General features: G+C 40.8%; 1 protein-coding gene across 7 annotated transcripts in view; it reads left to right on the forward strand.

Annotated features, from left to right (window-relative positions):
* Nptn (neuroplastin) overlaps positions 1-19738 on the forward strand; it is a 102186-nt gene extending 82448 nt beyond the window's left edge. For 4 of the 7 annotated variants that reach the window (XM_021649745.2, XM_021649746.2, XM_021649747.2 and 1 more), the window contains 5 exons: positions 6236-6369; positions 9992-10265; positions 17157-17178; positions 17960-18034; positions 18729-19738. In XM_021649745.2, coding sequence (XP_021505420.1) covers positions 6236-6369; positions 9992-10265; positions 17157-17178; positions 17960-18020 — 491 coding nt within the window. In that variant the 3' untranslated portion in view covers positions 18021-18034; positions 18729-19738. The remainder of the gene's footprint in view (positions 1-6235; positions 6370-9991; positions 10266-17156; positions 17179-17959; positions 18035-18728) is intronic. The other 3 variants (XM_021649744.2, XM_021649749.2, XM_021649751.2) reach the window with 1 other exon arrangement.
* The last annotated feature ends 273 nt before the right edge of the window (positions 19739-20011 follow it).

Below are 20011 nucleotides of genomic sequence, written 5' to 3' on the forward strand. Positions count from 1 at the left end.
ACCTTCTTGTCTGGATGCCGAGTACCATTCTGGTTGGTCATACGTATTATTTACTGTAAATTGTAAACTCTTATCTAAAACAAGTCCATACCTGCCTTAGGTATGGACTTTTTCTTTCCTGTAGTGTTCTTCCTACAAGATAACTTATGACCTAGCCCGTAATTATTTTCACAGCTGAGCTAAAATATACCTAAGCAGAAAGGCCTTACTTGACTCTTGTAAGATATGCCTTGGCCATGTAGAAGGTACTAAACAAATGTGTTAAGTCAGAAAAATGCAGCTGGAGAAGATGGTGGCTCTTCTGCTCCTTCTATATATTGTTCTCTTGGATAGCATCTTGAGTGACCATATATCGATAGAACTTTGCTTGCCTTGAAATGCTTAATATTTTGTTTTGTTTTGTTTTTAGGTTGTACTTTAATTACAATATTTTTTCCTTTTCTTTCCTCCCTTCAAACTCTTCCATATATCCCTCCCCACTCTCCTTCAGATTCATGGTCTCTTTTTTTCATTGATTGTTATTGAAAATATATAAATGTAACCTGTTGATCCCATATGTTGTTACTTGTATATTTATTTTCAGGGCTGACCGTTTAGTACTGGACAACCAATTAGTGTGTTCTTCCATGGGGAGGACCCCCTTCCAGCTCCCAGCTTTACTCAGTTGTCTGTGGTTCTTTGGTAGGGTTGAGGCCTTGTGGGCTTTTCTCTCCATCTAGTTTAACATGTTTGTTATTATCGTTCTTGTTCAGCTTAAGTTTGGGCAGTCATGTTCATGAGACTTCGCAGTTATAGCTTCTGATGTTACTAAAAGGCACAATCTCACAGAAGATTTCTTGACCCCCTGACTCATTGAATCTTTCCATCCCCTCTTCTGCAATGGTCCCTGAACTTTAGGTGTGGGAATGTTTTATAGATGTATCCTTTGGGGTTGGGCTCCACAACTCTGAAATTTGATTGGTTGTGGTTTTCTGTGGTGCTCTTTGTCTATGGCAAAAAGAGGTTTCTTTGATGAGGACTGCACTTACCAGGCTGTCCTCTGCGGAGTATATGGAAGTATGGCATGGTGTTGGGGAGTGGTGGCAGCACAGGGGGTCCTATGGGTGGATACACATCTGTAATATTTTTTGACTGAAGAAATCTCTGAGAAAAAGTGATCAGTAGATCAGAGTAATGGCAGAGTAACTGTAGAAAAATTGCTTTTATGGGAACAGCCTGATACTCCTTGGGTAGTAAAGAATTTTTATGGAAAAACAAAAGGACACTTCCTTGGTAATATTGAACCTTGGAAGCATTTCACAGAGTGATACTAAAGCAGATTATAAATGTAGCTTGGAACATTACCGATACCATTTCCATCTGACGTGCCTCTGGAAATTGCCTGCAAGTCAAATCTGCTTGGAAAGCACTCTGTGGACTGTAGGACTTTGGATTTTTTCTAACCCTCCCCCCAAACAAACAAACAAACAAACAAACAAACCAGTAGTTCAGAGGTGGTATGTGGTAGCAGACCATGATTTGATACTGTTCTCCCGGATTTTACAGTTTCAATGCATGTTTGAACGTCTTACTTACCTATTTAAGAACACTGGGAACTAGGCAGGTCCAAGAATTATCTTCATTTGATGAGTATAGATCAAAGCACAGAAGAAAGCTCCAACTCGACTAGAATTTGGACCAATGCCTTTTGATTCTCTTTCCTACCTGGGCCAACAAAGAGATACCTGGCCTACTTTTGAGTTTTAGTGCTTTCAGATGTCTTGTCAAACCTTAGTGGAAAATATAATTAGGATAAAAAAAAATTTAAATTCAAAGAATTAGTTCCATATCAGGCTTCTTCAATCCTTAAAGCCGTTCTGAAGCAGGCATTGTTTATTTCTTAAGTGAGCCTTAAAAGTGGAAAATAATAGCCTCTAGCATGTCTGCATCTTGAAATGCTCCAGATATTGGGCTCTCGAGATTGCAGTAAATTGGCTGGATGTGGAAGTCATCATTTTGTTGTTGTTTGGTTGGTTGGTTTTGGGGTTTTTTATTTTTGTTTTTGGTTCCCTCTTTTCTAACATGGTCTTATGTATTTGAGGCTGGTCTCAAATCCTTCCCCCCCCCCCCCCGCCTCTTAAGTACTGAGATTGCAGGTATGAACTGCCATACCCAGCATTTCCTCCTTTCCTTTCCTTCTTCCAAACATCCTTCCTTGTTTTCTTTCAAATTCATGGTCCCTTTTTTCATTAACTGTTGTTATATACATGTGTGTGTGTGTGTATTCATATATATTACTAATAAACACAACCTCCTTCCTTGTTTTCTTTCAAATTCATGGTCCCTTTTTTCATTAACTGTTGTTATATACATGTGTGTGTGTGTGTATTCATATATATTACTAATAAACACAACCTGCCCAGTTTGTATAATGTTACTTGTATGTATATTTTCAAACCTGAACATTTGGTATAACCAATTGGTGTGTTTTTCCTGGGGAAGGCTGTTTGTCCCACTGTCAGCATTTCTTAGTTGCCTTTTAGTTCTTTGTGTAGGCTTGAAGACGTGTATTTCCCCATCCATTTTGGTATATTTGGTATATCTATTGTTGGCCTCATTCAGCTCATGTTTAGGCAGTCATGTTGTGAGACTTTGGGTTTATCTTCTGGCATTACTATCTTCTGGCATCACAGAATTTTTCTGTTTTTTTTTCTGCAAAGATCCCTGAGCCTTAAGTTTTCCATGGGTGTTTTGTAGCTGTGTTCATTGGTACTGGGCATTACAGCTTTGTATCTTTCTTTCTTTCTTTCTTTCTTTCTTTCTTTCTTTCTTTCTTTCTTTCTTTCTCTTTCTTTCTCTCTCTCTCTCTCTCTTTTCCTTTCTTTCCGTCTTCCTCCCTCCCTCCCTCCCTCCCTCCCTCCCTCCCTTCCTTCCTTCCTTCCTCTCTCTCTCTCTCTCTCTCTCTCTTTTTTGTTTTTGTTTTTGCTTTCCAGACAGGGTCTCTCTGTGTAGCCTTGCTTTGCATTTTCATCAGTTGTGGTTTTCTATAATGGTCTATCAATTGTAAAGAGAAGTTTCCTTGATGAACCTTGAGGACTGCATTTATCTTACATAAAAGGACAAGTACTTAGAATGTAGTTAGGGCTTATGCTGGTTTAGTAAGATGGTGGTTGTAGGTTCTCCTCCAAGACCCATGACCTCACTAGCACTGGGTAGTTGGCTGGGTTTCCAGTTTCAAGCACAGTGTATATTGCTGAGTGGCTCTTAAGTCTACTTAGAGAGTCGTTGGTTACTGCGAAGTGGTGTGCTGCCACTGCTGTGCCCTACAGTTATCATGCCATTCTGGTGGCTGTGCTTTATAGATAGGATAGTGGGGAGGAGTGTTGGCTGTTGCTCTCCTTCTAAGCTTGCCTGCTGCCTTCTGGTACCATGAAGGCCAGTCCTTTGAGGAGAGGCATTCAGTTCACTTCCAGCTCAGGGGCCTCTGGTCTTATGTATGAAGTGCATGGTGTCTTCAGCCTAGTCACATGACTTTCACTTTTGTGGGGCAGCCAAGGGCAGTAGCAGTAGCTTGTGTATTTTGGTAGTCTCTCGGACAACCCTGACCAACAACCTCGTGTTTAGATGCTCTTCGGCTTTTGGAGGCAGTATTGTCAGCCCAGATGAGAAAATTTCATTTAAATCGTGCACACCCGTTACATGCGTGCACACGTCATAGATTTTTTTAAGGTAGTTAATAGTATGACTTCTTATAACTTTTTCAGACATCCTCACTGTCATTTCACCTTCCTCATTCTCTTGTATTTATCTCCTTCCTCCCTAGTTAGCACCTTTCCCTTCCCAGTTCTCTGATCAGATTATTTGTACCCTGCTATTTTTCTCTCTCTCTGATCTCCCAACTTCTTTCCCACAACAGTCTCTTTTTTAGTGTCCTGGTTTCTTCAGTTACTCAGGAGATGTACTCACATCTGAAGATCTGGAGCTCTGGGAGCTTCCAATGGGAGAGCTCTTGTGATGGTTGTATTTCTGGATCTGGGTTACCTCACTTAATAGGATCTTTTCTAGTTCTAGCCACTTATCTGCAAAGTTTATGATATCATTTTTCTTTGTACCTGAATAGTATTCTATAGTATATTTGTACCACATTTCATATTCCATTTGTTGGTTGAAGAGCGTTTAGGTTGTTTAAATTTTCTAGCTATAGTGCATAGAGGAGCAATGAACATGGCTGAGCAAGTGTCTGGAGGATGATGTCGTTTGTTGGTCATATGTCAGTGGTATAGTGGGTCATTATTTTTACTTTTTTAAGAATTCTCCAAGAGGATGGGGGAGGAGACTATAGCTGGGATACAACATGAATAAACTGTAATTAATAAAAATAATAATAAAAATTCTCCACACTGATTTCCATGGTGACTGTTAGTTTGCAATCCCAACAGTGAGTGAGGGCTCTCCTTTCCCCCAAATACCCTTCAGAATTTGTTGTAGGTTTGTTTTGTTGATCTTTGCCATTCTAACTAGGGTAAGATGAAATTTCAAAGTTGTTTTGGTTTGCATTTCCCTGATTTCTAGAGATGTATTTTTTTTGCGCTATTTTTTAGCTGTTAGGTTGTTTAGAGAAATTCCTGTTAAGTCCCAGGCCTGATTTTTTTGTTTTGTTTTGTTTTTTTGTTTTGAGTATATTTTGAATATTAATTCTGTCAGATGTATAGCTGGCAGATTCTCTTTCATTCTGTGGACTTCTTTTTCACTAGTTGGTTGTTTCTCTAGCTGTGCAGAAGCTTTTTAGTTTCAGGAATGCTCTGAACTTGTCAGTTGTTGCCCTTTATTGTTAGGCAAATGGAGTCCTATTCAGAAAGTCCTTTCCCGTCCTCTATCATATAAGGTATCATAAATCCCGTATCATAGAAGGTATGATTATATTTTCTTCTAGCAGTTTCAATGTTCTAAATTTCAAGTTTAGATCTTTGATCCACTGGAGTTACTTTTTGCTTAAGGTGATAGATACAGGTCTAACTTTATTCTGTATCTATTTTCACAGCTTCATTTGTTGAAGATGCTTTCTTTTCTTCAGCTGTTTTTGCCATCTTTATCAATTCCTAAATGGCTGAAGTTATGTGTACTCTGAGCTCTTCAGTTTTGTTAGGTTGATCTGCATTTCCGGTTTTGTGTCAGTACCATATTGTTTTATTACTGTGGTCTATAATGTATCTTAAGATCTGGAATGCTAGGACAGTTTTTTTTTAAGTTGTGTGTGTAGGTTGGAGGACACAATGTATGTGCAGTTCTTTCCTTCTATCATGTGGGTTGCAAGGATCTAAGTCAGGCTGTCAGGCTTGGCAGCCTTGTTTGTCTCCTTTTTGGATATAGGGTCTTGCTGTGTAGTCCTAGGCTGCCCTTGCAATCTCTAGATACTGGCTCTGCTCCCCAGTAGACAAGCCACCACACCTGTCTCAGGATGTTTTTGTTTGGTTTTTGCTTTTTGGTTTTTTAAGACCATGCTGGCTGTCCTGGAACTGATGTGTAGACCAAGCGGCCTTAAATTCACAGAGGTCTGCTTGCCTCTTGCTTTTTGAGTGCTGGGATCAAGGCTGCTGCTGCCACCACCACCAGGCCTTAAGTCGGGTTTTTATTCTGCTTACAAAATCCTTGGAGATGTTAGTTTGAGCTCAGTCCCTGATTGTTCCTTTCCTCATTGTTAAGCCCAATGGGCTTGATGATGGTTTTCTTGGAAGAGCTCTGGTTCTTGGTTTTCAATCAGTAGTTCTTCAAACATGCATCCATTTTCATATATCTTTTACTAGGCTTGATTTTATGTATCTAAATCTCAAGGAACTTTCATTGCCTTAAGAAAATATGTGCCATTTGACATGATGCATAGTTATTGCAGGTGTTTAAAGAAAAAAACTTGAATTATATAAGTGACAATGCTTCTGTTTGTATGTTTCCTGAGGAAGGAATTTGTAGTTAGTACAATTGAGCTTCTGTGTGTTTTTCAGTAGGTTCTACATTGGTAGAAATTATTTTTTTGGTAGAAATTTCTATATTAATAACCCTGGTATTTTTTTTTTATGCTTTGATAAGTAAGGGCAGGGAATAAAATTGGTCCTCTTACACTATTCTGCCCCAAAAGGCTCTTTAGACACACCTTTATATTTAGCTTTGATAAAGATTGATAGCATTAGAAGCAGAGCTCTGAGCCTATAGGTAAGGCCTTTGGTATCTTAGGTGGTAACAGTTTAACACGTTTTCACAGCTGCTCCTGACATCACTGGTCATAAACGGAGTGAAAACAAAAATGAAGGGCAGGATGCAATGATGTACTGCAAGTCAGTTGGCTACCCCCACCCAGAATGGATATGGCGCAAGAAGGAAAATGGTGTGTTCCAGGTGAGTAGGAGATAGCACTGTAACTTATACTTAGATCTCTGCACTTACTGGGTTTTTCCTGAGGAGGGCCAGGCATCTTGACAAGCTACTGCAACAACTGTTTCTTTGATGTAGGTATGGCTTGGGCCATTGTTGAGTGAATTACAGTTTACACTTTGACCATAGAGGTTAGTCTCTATCCAGCATTGACTCTGTGCATGCTTTGCTAAAGCTGTCTGTGGTAAAGGGTTAGATTGCATGCCTTCACAGTAGAGCACAGAGCTAAATGTTTAGAGCTAATCTAAATGTTCTGCTACGATTCTGGAATAGGTTGTTTTTGTTTGTTCTTTGGAAGAAAAGGAACCAAAAGATAGTGTAAGTATATTCCTAGAATTCAGAAAATACTGAATAAAAATTGGGGTATTCTTGGAGAGAAAGAACAGCCATAGGCATTTTTTTGTTTTTGTTTTAATTTGTTTGTTTATTATGTATACAGTGTTCTGCATGCCAGAAGAGTGCATCAGGTCTCTTTATAGATGGTTGTGAGCCACCATGTGATGCGGTTGCTGGGAATTAAACGCAGGAGCCATCTCTCCAGCCCCTAGCCATAGGCATTTGTAATCTGACAATATTTGCTTCAAAAACAAAGCCAAAGAACATTTTTTCCAGTCTGTGGAATTATTTTTTTTAAAAGACTTATTTTATTTGTGTATATTTGTAAAGTTGTGTGCAGCCAGAAGAGAGTGTCAGATCACTTGAAGCAGGACTACAGTTAGTGTGAGCTGCCTGTTGTGGTTGTTGGGAACTGTATTCCAGTGCTCTGCAAGAGCAGCAAGTGCTTATAATTACTGAGCCATCTCTGCAGCCCCAAACAGTTCTTAAGCTTTATTTGTGTGGGGTGGGGTTCACCCCACCAGTGTATATTTGTGGAAGTCAAAGAAGGTGTTAGGTATCTTCCTCTGTCAGGTTCCCCATAGTGAGGCAGTGCCTTTCCTTGAACCTGTCTCCACCCCTTCTCAGAGCTGGGGTTACAGGTGTGTTCAGGATGTCTAGCTTTTTACATGTGCACTGGCATCAGAATTCTGGTTCTCATAATTGCACAGCAAGTGCTCATAACTGCTGAGCCATCATTTAGCTCCTGCAGAGCTCTCCTTAATGGAGTTTAAATAGTGCCTTGAGTTCTTTTATTCTCTGACTCAGTTTTCTTTTCTGACAGGGGGTTTTCAAACATCTGATTCAGCATTATACTTTATAGGCATCCTTTTTTATTACAGTCCTCAGAATCAGAAAGGACCCTGCAGATCGAAGAGGATCAGGATGAGGAGCTGGGAGGTGAAGATGCTGACCTGAGTGTTTTAGAAAAAGCCATTGTGTTTTCTAAAGTGCTAGGAAGGAATATGTTTCTCTATTAGCCATTAGATAGGAAGTTCCTAGCCTTCACTAAAACTGATTGAAATTACTTGACATTTTCATGTCTTGAGAGATGAAAGTTGGAATTTCACAGTGAAGGCTGAGGTCCCCATTTCAACTGTGTATCATACTCAAAATGCAAACATGCTGTGACTGGGATAATGTGAAGGATAATCTTCCCCTTCCTCTGCTATTTTTGTATGTTGTTAGTTGTTGCTAGTACAGGCTGCAGATGCAGCGTTCCACACACACACACACAACCCCATTTCCTACCATGTCCCTTCAGACCAGTGCACAGTTCCTGCTCATGTGCTGTTCTGTTCCTGCCTTACAGACATGCACTGCCGAGCGTGCTCATGCCTGACACAGCTACCCTTCCTCTACAGCCCTAAGGATAAAGCCAGTTTTTTCCAGCTCCTTTTGGTTTTCCCGAAGTGGCTCATCAATACCTTACAATTCTCCATCCTGCACTATTTTTTGCCTTTTTTTTTTTTCCCCTCAAAAACCACATTCCTGAAGTCAGTATTGCCTGTGGATGTCTGTCCAATACCATTATGTACACAGTTGTCAGAGGACAACTTTGGGGAGTCTGGTTTTTTTTTGCCACCTAGGTTCTGGATGGAACTCGGGTTGCCAGGCTTGTGTAACAAATGCATTTATCTATGGAGCTCTCTCCTTTTTTTTTTTTAATTATTTTTATTTTTATTAATTACAGTTTATTCACTTTGTATGCCCCCTGTACCTCCCTCCCTCTTCCCCACCCGTGTCCCTCTCCCAGTCCACTGAAAAGGGAGGTCCTCCTCCCCTTCCTTCTGATCCTAGTCTATCAAGGTCTCATCAGTAGTGGCTTCACTGTCTTCTTCTGTGGCCTGGTAAAGCTGCTCCCCTCGGGGGGAGGTGATCAAAGAGCAGGCCAATCAGTTCATGTCAGACACAGTCCCTGTTCCCATTACTATGGAGGCCACTTGGATACTCTGTGCAAGGGTTCCAGGCCATCTCCATGAGTGGTCCTTGGCTGGAGTACCAGTTTCAGAAAAGACCCCTGTGCCCAGAATTGTAGGATCTGTCGATGTCCTTTTGGAGCTCCTGTCCTCTCCAGGTCTTACTATCTCCCACTTATTTCATAAGATTCCCTGAATTCTGCCCAGAGTTTGGCTATGAGTCTCAACATCTGCCTCGATACCCTGCAGGGTAGAGCCTTTCAGAGGCCCTCTGTGGTAGGCTCCTGTCCTGTTCCCTGTTTTCTCCCTCCTCCGATGTCCATCTTCTTTGCCTTTTTGAATGGGGGTTGAGCATCTTAGCCAGAGTCCTCCTTCCTGATTAGCTTTCTTAGGTGTACAGATTTTAGTGTGTTTATCCTATATTATATGTCTAATATCCACTTATGAGTGATTGTATACCCTGTGTGTCTTTCTGCTTCTGGGATACTTCACTCAGGATGATCTTTTTCAGTTCCTACCATTTACCTGCAAATTTCATGATTTCCTTGTTTTTTATTGCTGAGTAATATTCCATTGTGTAGTTGTATCACAATTTCTGTGGTCCATTTATCTATGAAGCTCTCTCCTTCCTTCTTAAAGCCAGAGTCTTGTGTATTTTGTGTCACAATTTTCCATGTGTATCTTAACTTCCCTTTAGTAGGATATGAGATGTACAGGTATATGTTAACTAGTAGGTAGTTGTTGATTAGTTAAATAGTCTTTTCTTTAATCCCATAGTTCTGGAAGGAAAGTTAGCGTTTTCTCCCTGCTCCCTCCTGAAAGCAGGTTTTTAGAATTGCTTCTAAGAGAAGTGTAAAGATTTGTGAGGACTGATGAAGTGAAGAAGTAAATGTGCTGGCTCTGAAGTGAAGCTCCAGACAGGCCTGAGGTTCTCAGCACACCTAACAGTGGATATCGCTTGCTTCCCAGCTTCTTACTGCTACAGTCCCCCCCCCCCCGTTTCTGTTTGAAGCAGCATTTGTTGATTTGTTTGTCTGTGGGGGTCTGCAAGCAACAGAATGCCAGGCAGTCTGGAAGTTGGAGAAGTCCATAGGATCAGCAATAATGCAAACTTGGACCCTATTCTACAAGAACTGTATTGAACACTGAAGGAAAGTTATTAGTTAAGTGACCAGATTCTTTTGAACAAAGATGGTGCCTCATTCCAGCCAGTATCCTGATAAAAATGGAGTGCAATGTCACCCTCCCTTTGGGTAGCTCATCCTCTCTGACTGGTCTTTTTTTCCTCCTAGGAGATTTCCAATAGCTCTGGTCGCTACTTCATCATCAACAAAGAGAATTACACAGAATTGAATATTGTGAATCTCCAGATCACAGAAGATCCCGGCGAGTATGAATGTAATGCTACCAACTCCATTGGCACTTTCTCCGTTTCCACCGTCCTCAGGGTACGGAGCCACCTTGCCCCACTTTGGCCTTTCTTGGGAATTCTGGCTGAAATCATCATCCTTGTGGTGATCATTGTTGTGTATGAGAAGAGGAAGAGGCCAGATGAGGTTCCTGATGGTAAGAGCATCCCAACAAAACAGTAAAGTTGGGGTTGGTTCCTTGGGTAGTTTCTAAGTATTGAAAGAGGAATATAAGGACTGGGATTAAGTACCTAAAGAAAAGAAAGAAAACTTTCATACTGGTTACTAATCTGTGCTCCCCACTCCCTACGAAATCCCCACTCCTTAGAGATATAATTAGCTTTCTCCCTGTTTAGGTGTTCTCCAAACTCTAGGCCTTGTCCTTCAGGCCATGTGGTGAATGGTCAGCTGTCAAACTCTTTGTTCAGCTCTGTCCTCCTTCAATACAGATCATCAGGCAGATTGAGCTTGAGGAGAATCCAAGTCAAGCCTAGAAGCCACCCCAAGATCACAGGCCACCTGTCCTTTCAGGCAGATTTTAAGGTATCTAATTGGTTGTCACATGATTACCTGGCATAGTCCCTGTAGGTAACTGCCCCAGCCTACTTTAGAGTGTTCAGAAAGCCATTGGAAGAAGCCAGACTTTGGTTCCTTTGTTGGTCCCTTTGATAGGTTTTTAAGAATCTCTTACCTTCTGAGGCTTTTCTGTCTGTGTCTCACAGACAAGAATGGTAGGGAGGATGTAGCTTACTTTCTAGGTTTGAAAGAGCTAAGTGCCAGCTCCTCACCCTACACTCTAGGGCATTTCTCCCACTTTTGAACCATTGTTAGAAAGTATAATAAGACTAGAAGTCTTATTTGTGGGATATGCTTAAAATCAGGAAAGTTTTGTGAAAGTCTTATGTATTTAGTTATAGATTTTCATTTCTAGCCCTGTGAATAGAACAGAGAATCTGCTTATGGAAGGTTCTATCCCTGGTATTTCAATTCCTAAAAAGCCCCTCATCTTTACTCTTATGGGCTATAATACTATATCAGCAAATAGAAATTGATTGGTCACCCAGCCATGACTACCCTTGCCTGTCATTGAGAATACTGGAGGATGTGTCCCAAGCTCAGTGCATATTTCCTGGGTCATTGAGGGTGCTGGCTACCATCTGCACGTGTGCTGCAGTGTTTTCCTCCAGAGTTGATGGCTCCATGTGGCTGAGCAATAACTGGAGTGTGTTGCCCTCTCTCCACAACATACCCCATCTGTCAGTAGACAGCACGAAGTGAGGCTTTATACTCCTTTAGAAAGAGAAAGCCTCAAAGCCATAGCATTCTGAAAGGACATATTTCAGAGCAACAACTTTTTACTTTCTTCTCAGCAACTCTTAAATCATCTCTTGCCTGGACTACGTAGAGTCTTAGAGTGAGCACTGAGATTGGCCAGGGGATCTTTTGATATTGATCTTTGCAGGAAGACCTGGTGAGCTTCCCTCCCGTGTACTTTTCATCAGTGAGCTGGATGGAAAGATGGGAAAGACTTGAGCTGGAAGCAGAGGGGCCTTTGCAGAGGGGCTCCAGTTCCTTGCAACAAAGGGTGTCATTGGTTTCACTTCCTCATTTAATGAAGTGAAACTGCATTCTTAGGATTTCCATGTATCCCTGATGCCCTTTCCTTCAAACTTTTCTTCTTGTTAAATGTTAGGACTTCTGAGGTAGAGCACTATAGCTATTCAGACCTGAGAGTAAAGGGAAGGAAATGTTGCTTCCCTTGTATACGTTTACAACTTGGGTATTTAGGAACAGTTACATTTCAGGGCCATTATTCCCTCAGAATGTTTTAAACCTTGGCCAGTTAGGAACCTAGGGGCTTAGATTTAGGTCAGTATTAGTGTACAAGACCTGGAGTTTGTTCCTGGAAAGGGAAAACATATTCGAAAAGACCAAAGAGAGTCTTGAGATACCACACTAGCTGTGCCAAGTGCCATCTTCTATTTTAATAAAGCCAAGGAGCCAAAAAGTCAACTAAAAAAGGCAAAGATGGGCTTCAAAGCCTAGTTTTTAAATTTAAGACGGGTGGTTGCCATTTTCACAGCAGTTATACATTGGCTTAGCCTGTCCCTAGAGGTACAGGTCTGCCTGCCTTCCTCCTTCCTTCCCTCCCTCCCTCCCTTCCTTCCTCCCTTCCCTCCCAGAATGCTGGGATCACAGGCATACACTACCACGCCCAGCTGGTACAAGTCTTATAAAGCCACTTTTGTTAATGTTTCTGTCCCAGCATATTTCAGGTTAGACTTTACAGTGGTTAGTGGTAGTTCTTTCTGTCTGACAAGCAGATGCCTGCTCATGGAAGCAGCTTTCCTCTGAAGAGTTCCTTGGTGGTTAAACTGAAATGGGGGTGGGGAGGCCAGAGCCAGTTTTCTGAACAGCTTCCTGGATGGAAAATAATAAGCCAAATTACCATGTACAGTGAATGAAAACAGATGACTGCAGGGTAAGTGCAAAGTAAAACCTCCTTGCACTGACTGGTCTCCTGGGAGAGTATTATCATGCAAGTAGCTTTTACTTCTTTCTTGTTGTATTGGGTGAAAATCTGGGATTCTGAAATGTTTGCAGTTTACCTTCTCTCCTTTCCTGACAGCCATTGTTGTCCAGGGTCCATTTCCCATCTCCATGTCCCTGCCCCACTTCAGCATTCTCAGGTGTCTCCCTGCTTCCATCTAGCTCTTCAGTTTTTGGCTTCTCTTATGGAAGAGGATGTGTGTATGTTGATGCTCAGTGAATTTTCCTTACATTGTGGCCTTTTCTTTGTTAAATTTCTCCTCAAGTCCAACTCACTTCATGAGGACTACAAACCCACTAATATGCTTTCTTCCCATTTGCTCCTCTAAATTTACTTATAGATTGGTTTGTAGTCTGTTGAGGATGAAGTACATTCTTTCAGATACAAACTCAGTATGTTTCAGTGATGAAATTTTACCTATAATCATGTCTGTTATGCCTATTTATGCCACTATGAAAATGGGAAGTTTTTGTAGGTCTGGTGTGCTTTTTCTTTACCAAACAGGCAATTTATTACCAACACTCATGGTTATTTGAGCCTCAATGAACTCTCTAAGTAAGAACTCATGCATTTATATTTTCAGTAATCTGTAGATATTATCTCCTTAAGTAGAAGAGCACTTGGTAAACAATGCAAGAATATAAAAGAAGACAAATACAGATACCTAGTTTAATTAGAAAAGCATGCATCTCTTTAGATTTCTCACACTGAAAGTGTATATGTTGAGGCTAAGTGCTGTCTTTGAAAGCAGCTTTGGTCCTTTTATCTCCTGAGTACTCAGGCCATTTCACAGAGGAAATCACAAAGTCCTTTAGATCTTCTTGAGGATCAGTACCTCATAAGTTATCTAATAGGTAGATTATTTACACACCCACTTTCACTTTTAATTTTCTTAGTAACAAGTCAGTAATAGAGTCAAATAAGAGCTTTGCCTTTTCATTGAGAGTAGTCCCCTTGACAGGGTTAAAGTAGGGTAGTCTCCTTCTGCTCACTGGGAGACAGAGGCTGGGGTAAACTTCGTTCTTGGCCTTCATTTCTACTAGATATTTTGGTGTCCTCACAGGCATTGAATTTAACAGCTGATTTAAGAAAGAAAATGCTAGCATCAGGGAATCTTCTGTTTTCACAGTAGGGTAATTTTGTAAGTTGGTCAAAGGATTTTTTCTTAAGTTGCTGGAGGACAAGGTGCTTGCAAGTTTGGAGGGTAGAGGAGGGAGAGTACTGTTTAAAAACTGTGGTCTGAGTTCTTTTAGACACTGAACTGAAGACTTGTTCTGGTAAGACAGCAAGCTAGAGATGCTGGAAAAGAGGTGACTTTTTAAAGTAACACCGAAAACACACTTTAACTAGGGTCGGTCACAAGCACTGTACGAGGAAATATAGTTAAGTGAAACAAGGAGAAATGATTGTAAGAACCATTACATTTTTCTTGGGTTTAGTGTTAACTCTGTTGAGATCAAGCAAAATGTAAGTGGATTTAGTAACTATAATAAATTCTAGCACTTGGGAGGGTGAGGCAGGAGAATTGTAAGTTTGATGTTAGCCTAGGCTAGATAGCAAGTCCTTTTGGGGAGAGGGACAGAGGACAGAGGGGCTGAGGCTGCAGCTTACTTGGTAGGGGACTCGCCTGGCAGGCCTAGTCCTAACTTTGATCCTCAGCAACCCATAAACATCCATATGCCTGGAATCCTAGCATCTAGGAAGTTGAGGCAGGACTATAAGTTCAAGGCTACCCTCAGTGACATAGAAAGTTAGGCAAGTCTGGGCTATAACTCCACCCAACCTCACCAAAAAAAAAAAAAAAAAAGAAAAAAGAAAACAAAACAAAAAAACATATGGGAGAGGGTGGGGGAGGAGCAGGGGCCACAAAAATCTGTGAGTTAATTGTAGTGGCATAGGGGCTTTGAACAGAATCAGCTCTTGTTTTGACTCTGCCATCACTCTGTATTGTATAGTGGGTGCAGTATGTTTCCTACAAGAAGAGGTCAGTGCAGGGTAGGGGTGAAGGTGGGGCTCAGGCAGCCATACTTTCAGTGAGGACAGAGCATGCAGGGAAACCAGTGTGTGTACCACTCCGCTAGGAACTTCACACTCATCAGATGGATTCCAGAGCATCTTGTTTCATTCTCCCCTCAGTCCTCTTCCTCTCATCTAGTCAGTGGCTGTGAGTAATCCCCAGGTGGAGAGAACAGTCTCTGTTTAAGGCTGCTTTGGCCTGAGGGTTTGGGGGTATGTTGATATTTGTCGGTTACTGTGACTTCTTTTTTTTCCCCCTTCAATTGCATCAAACCCTTAAAACATGGTGGTAAGTGAGCGATATGCATGCTTTTGGAGTTTGTTTAATCTCCGCTTCAGTCTATACAATGCACAGTTCATAATGTTAACACTTTTCTTCAAGTTTACTTCATTCACTTTCACAACTAATTTGGGTTTTTAGTTTGCCGTTTAGTCCCCATTTACTTTATTTTGTGCCTTTCTCTGTAGCTCTGTTCTCTCCTGACCTTCCTGTGGAGGTCAAGTTGTTCTTTTGTCTGGCCTGTATGGGAGAGTGATACTGCAGACAGTGGCTCAGTGCAGAACAGGGGGGTGGATGTCCTCCTCTTTGTGGTATCCAAGTGGATTCAGGACTGAAAGGAGGTTCCTGGAATTTAGACCCAGTGTGGGTTGAATCACGGCTGCTCTCACTTTCAGGCATGGCCGCTACCCCAGAAACACTGTTGCTCCCATACTCACATGTAAACCTTTGCACACGGCCAGCTTGTTAGGTTGGAAAGAGGCATTTGTAATTAGACACCAGGCTACACCCCACACCAAAAGAAAGACCTACGGTGTGATGTTCACTTGGCTTAGTCTAGTGTCCTGCTCGGAAAAGACTGACCTTGCGATTGTGATTCCCCCCTCTCCTGTTTTTTAAAGTTGGGAGTCTTACATCCGAATTTTGTGTTTTAGAGTGCACACTAAAATTAGTTTGTTCCTATGTCTTCTAATTCCCAAGGTGCTTAGCTTCTAGCATGTTAACTGATTTGCCTGCCCCAGGTGCTGAGCTGTAGGCTGTGGTGAGGGGAGGGTTCAGGCTGGGCTTGTGTGTCTTAGTGCCTAATATGTCTTCACATCTTTCCACTGCATACGTAACAAACAGTTGTCTTGGGTGTCCTGAGTCCTAGCTTGTTCTCTGTACCTGTTTTAATAGTACTGTCGTTAGTAGTGGACTCCTGTGGACACTGGTATGTTGCTAGCCTATTGTTTTGCTGATGAGTCATTGGTTTGTGGTTAGTTTTGGTTTTGTTTTTGTTTTTTTTTTTTCCTTTTTTAATCCTGTTTTGCTCCAGTCACTGTGTGCTGGCGGTGGCTTTGCCTCTCCGTTGCCTGAAAGGAACAGGTGGAGCAATGTCTCCCTGACAGACATTGCTCCTGACATGTGCCCCTGCAGTGCCTACACCAAGACTGCAGCTCCATAACTGCTTCATGTGCGCCCGCCCCTTGTGGAATCCTGCTGAATTTTCCTAGATGCTTCAGCGAAATCAAAATGTCAAAAATCTTTTAGGTCACCCAACTTTTTGTACAGTAAAAACAAAGGCTGCTTACTGGTTTCCTCCCCTTGTGGATTTTTTTAAATAACATTTTTTTATTCTGATAACATTTTTTCAATGTATGCATATCTAATAAGTTGAGACAAAGTTGTCAGAATCATGAAGTATTAATAAAGCTTCTAAACGTAAATAACAAAAACTTTTTAATTTAACAAAAAAAAAAAAAAAACAAAAAAAAAACTACCTCGTGGTTCTTCTTGTTTTGGCCAGGGCACAATAACAAGCCCATCTTTTTGTGTGGAATCTTTTTTTAGAGAGGGGTGTCACTGTTCAGCTTTCTCTGTGATGTCACAGAACATCCTCTGCTTCTCATACGTGTCTTACTGGCCCAGAGCATGGATAGCCAAGGATTAGGCTCCTCTTATGGCTTCCTCCTCGTTGGTCTCATTCTTCAGATTAATGACCTCATAAAGATTATAAAACAGAAGGAAAAACAGTGCCTTATGTGGAAGTGAGGATGTGTGGTTAAATGTATAGAATGTACACATCCATTTACATTCAGGAACTGCATACATTCTCCACAAGAAAATAAACAGCAGGATTTTACAACCGAAATGTTGGTTTGTCTTCTCATCTATTTAAGAGTGAACCACTGGAACTTGGGGACAAGATGAGTTCAATGATATTACAGCCTATCTGTCCGCTACAGTTGCAGTTTTTCATGACGAGCATTCAAAGTGTTAACTAAAAACCATTGAAACAGCATATCTGTCATTAAAACTGAATCTAGAAATAACTTCATGAGTGTTTTGCACCTCCAGATGGAATGGCCTTTAATATATGCTATGAATAGCCATGTTTGCCACCTGCAGTTTACTGCCCTGTTCATTTTTAGGCAGAGTCTAATGGTTTTCTCCTCTCTTTTCTTATATCTCATGGATTATTAAAAACGGAACACCTTGTTCAGATGATGAACCAGCTGGGCCAATGTGAGTACTTCATTGGACATAATTTTAGTTTCTGATTGAATTGTGTTATGTTTGCAGTTTAGTCAAAAGGAATACGAAAGATTGTAAGAGAAGACAATTCCCTTACAATGAAATTTGTGGTGTACACTTTTTAAGCATGAAATAATTCTGCTTGGTGATCTCTTGATTCCTAGGCCAGGTCTTGTTTTTAGCCATACACATGAATAGTATGCAAAGGGAATTGAAAAAAGTTCATGCATTTGACATGCTTAAACTGATAGTATATAAGTAAGGAGAATAACCAAGTTACGTCAAACTGAAGTATAGAATTAATAAACTTCCCAGTTCCTTTAATAATTGCTGACATCCAAGAGAGACAGAGCTGTAAATGTGGAATGAGTTAAAGGCTGCCAGGGTTCCTAGAGTTGGAGATTATAAGCAGCAAGTGGGGCAATTGGTGGCTGGTAGGTTAATGGCCAGAGGGCTCAGTGTGGCTAGTTGCAGGTCAGATTTTATCAGTTAAGAAATTAGTATTCAAAAGAATAATTCTCTGTCTCTTGTAAGTAATTGTAGTTTAGGAATCTAAGAAAAACTTACCTGTGTGTTGTCTGCCTTGAGAGTATGAAGGATCTAGCAGTTGGAAGTAGGAGGCACTTTATGTAAAGAATATACACTACTGTTAGACGTAGTCTGCTGCTACACCGGGGATGGGAGGGAGTGAAGAGTCTCTGTGTTTCCATGTGCTGCACTTTTCAAACAATGTGACTAGTGGAACTCACACAGTGCAATTTTCCCTCCAAAGGAAAACCAACTCTACCAACAATCACAAAGATAAAAACTTGCGCCAGAGAAACACAAATTAAGTACTGCTTATAATGTAAGTATGGCCTTCTTTAGAGATTTAAACATTCTGTTCAAATGAACTATGCCCCTGCTCACTTTGCTACAAATTCTTCAGCAATTGGTGTTATGTGGTAAGACTATATAGTTAATTTCAGAATAGCTAATACTGATGGAACAAGTTTTTTTTCACTGCAGTGGATGGATGGAATGTCCTTCAGCTGTATTGACTCACATATTTATATTAGGTTCATTTCACACTGAATAACTTGCACTGCAGTCTACTTAGATAGTTTTAAAAAGTAGTAAAAAGAAATAAATTGGGGCTGGAGAGATGGCTCAGAGGACAAGAGCACTGGCTGCTCTTCCAGAGGTCCTGAGTTTAACTCCCAGCAAGCACATGGTAGCTCACAGCCATCTCTAATGAGATCTGGTACCCTCTTCTGATGTGCAGGCATACATGCAGACAGAAGATTGTATACCTAATAAATAAATCTTAAAAAGAAAGAAAGAAATTGTTAACCTCAGAGGCCTTTAGTACCTGGTATGGTCTCTGCTGAAGGCAAGACACAGATGGTGGCCATAAGGCAGCATTCTTAGGTACATGGAGATCAGAATTTCATACCACATCCCTGAGCATGCTGTTTGAACCAAAGCTTTATTTGATGTGGCATTGACAGAGTTGTGACAGTGCATATTCTCATAATTTTCAAATCTTTTTCTCTTTACAGCTCTTTAGGTTCCTGAAAAATGGTGGCAACATGACCTGCTAAGTTTTCTGCTTGGACCTCTTTGGTCTCTCCCTTTCAAGTGAGCAACACCACAATGACCGTCTAAAGCATGCCTTATTTAGCCTCTCTTATAAGGGTGACCTAGCCAGGTACATTTTAAACAGTGCTTCAGTGTAGAAGGTGTAAACTATTTTGGGCTTGATGTGCTGTGAATGTTGCTTTTCCTCCCTTTGTTAAAATATTTAAATTGAAGTAAAAGGTCCCCTGAGGATCAGATCATGCATGCGCCATTTTTTACTTATGCAGCTGTTAAATTGGCAAAGCTCTAAATGCACTGCTGCCATCTAGTGATCATTTTGTAAAGTACAGCAAAACCTACAGATATATACAGTATATAAATATATATATATATATATTTATATTTTTGGGGGTGGGAGAAATCCAAAATAAAGTAAACGCTTGTTTCATTTTTAAGCTGCTGACATTCATTCCTTATTGTCTGTTGTCAGATGAGGAAGCTGCAGTTCTGGTACATAAAGATGAGAGTATAAACTTAAGTCTGTCATTCTAAGGGCTTACCCTATAACTTTAAGAACCTGAACAGTCCACTGAACGGCTATAATGAATTGCAGTATATATGTATGATTGCTTTTAAGTGACTATCTTTCCTTTGTCAAATCATGTAAATTATGAAACCTTTTGCACTGATGTGTCGAACCTTATTCTTGTACATTCGATCAAGGCAACTTTTATAATTTCCCTTTTGTTTTCAATGACCCTGAAATGTTAATAGCATGGTAATATTCTATGCAACTCTAGTTATACCTTTTGGTTTGACACTGTATTTTTCACATTGATTTAATGATTGATGATAGATTTTATAACCTGACTGGGTTCTCATGCGGTACTAACTGTAGATGCATGTACTTGTGTTCTGTGTAATTATTGAAGTGCAATGGTGTACAAAAGTGGATTCACCTGTTTTTAACAATAAAACATTGATAAAAGGTGCTTGGAATAATACTCTTTAATTCAGATACCTTCAGTTCCTTAGTTGCATATGTGTGTGGGGCTTTAGTTTCTCAGTCCTATGATCTTTTTAAGTTCCTTCTCCACCTCTTCCACAAATGCTGGGAAGTTTTGATCCATGAGGCACAAGCGTAGAAAGGGGCCCAATTCTTCTGCTCCCCATGAAGACTGTTCATAGGCTAGGGTCAGCTTCTCCGAATCCAGGATAGACTGCAGGGGTGCCAAAAGATGGAGGGGTTGACTATAGGTGGGAA

The sequence above is a fragment of the Meriones unguiculatus genome, chromosome 1 (genome assembly GCF_030254825.1).
Source record: "Meriones unguiculatus strain TT.TT164.6M chromosome 1, Bangor_MerUng_6.1, whole genome shotgun sequence".
NCBI classification, from domain to species: domain Eukaryota; kingdom Metazoa; phylum Chordata; class Mammalia; order Rodentia; family Muridae; genus Meriones; species Meriones unguiculatus.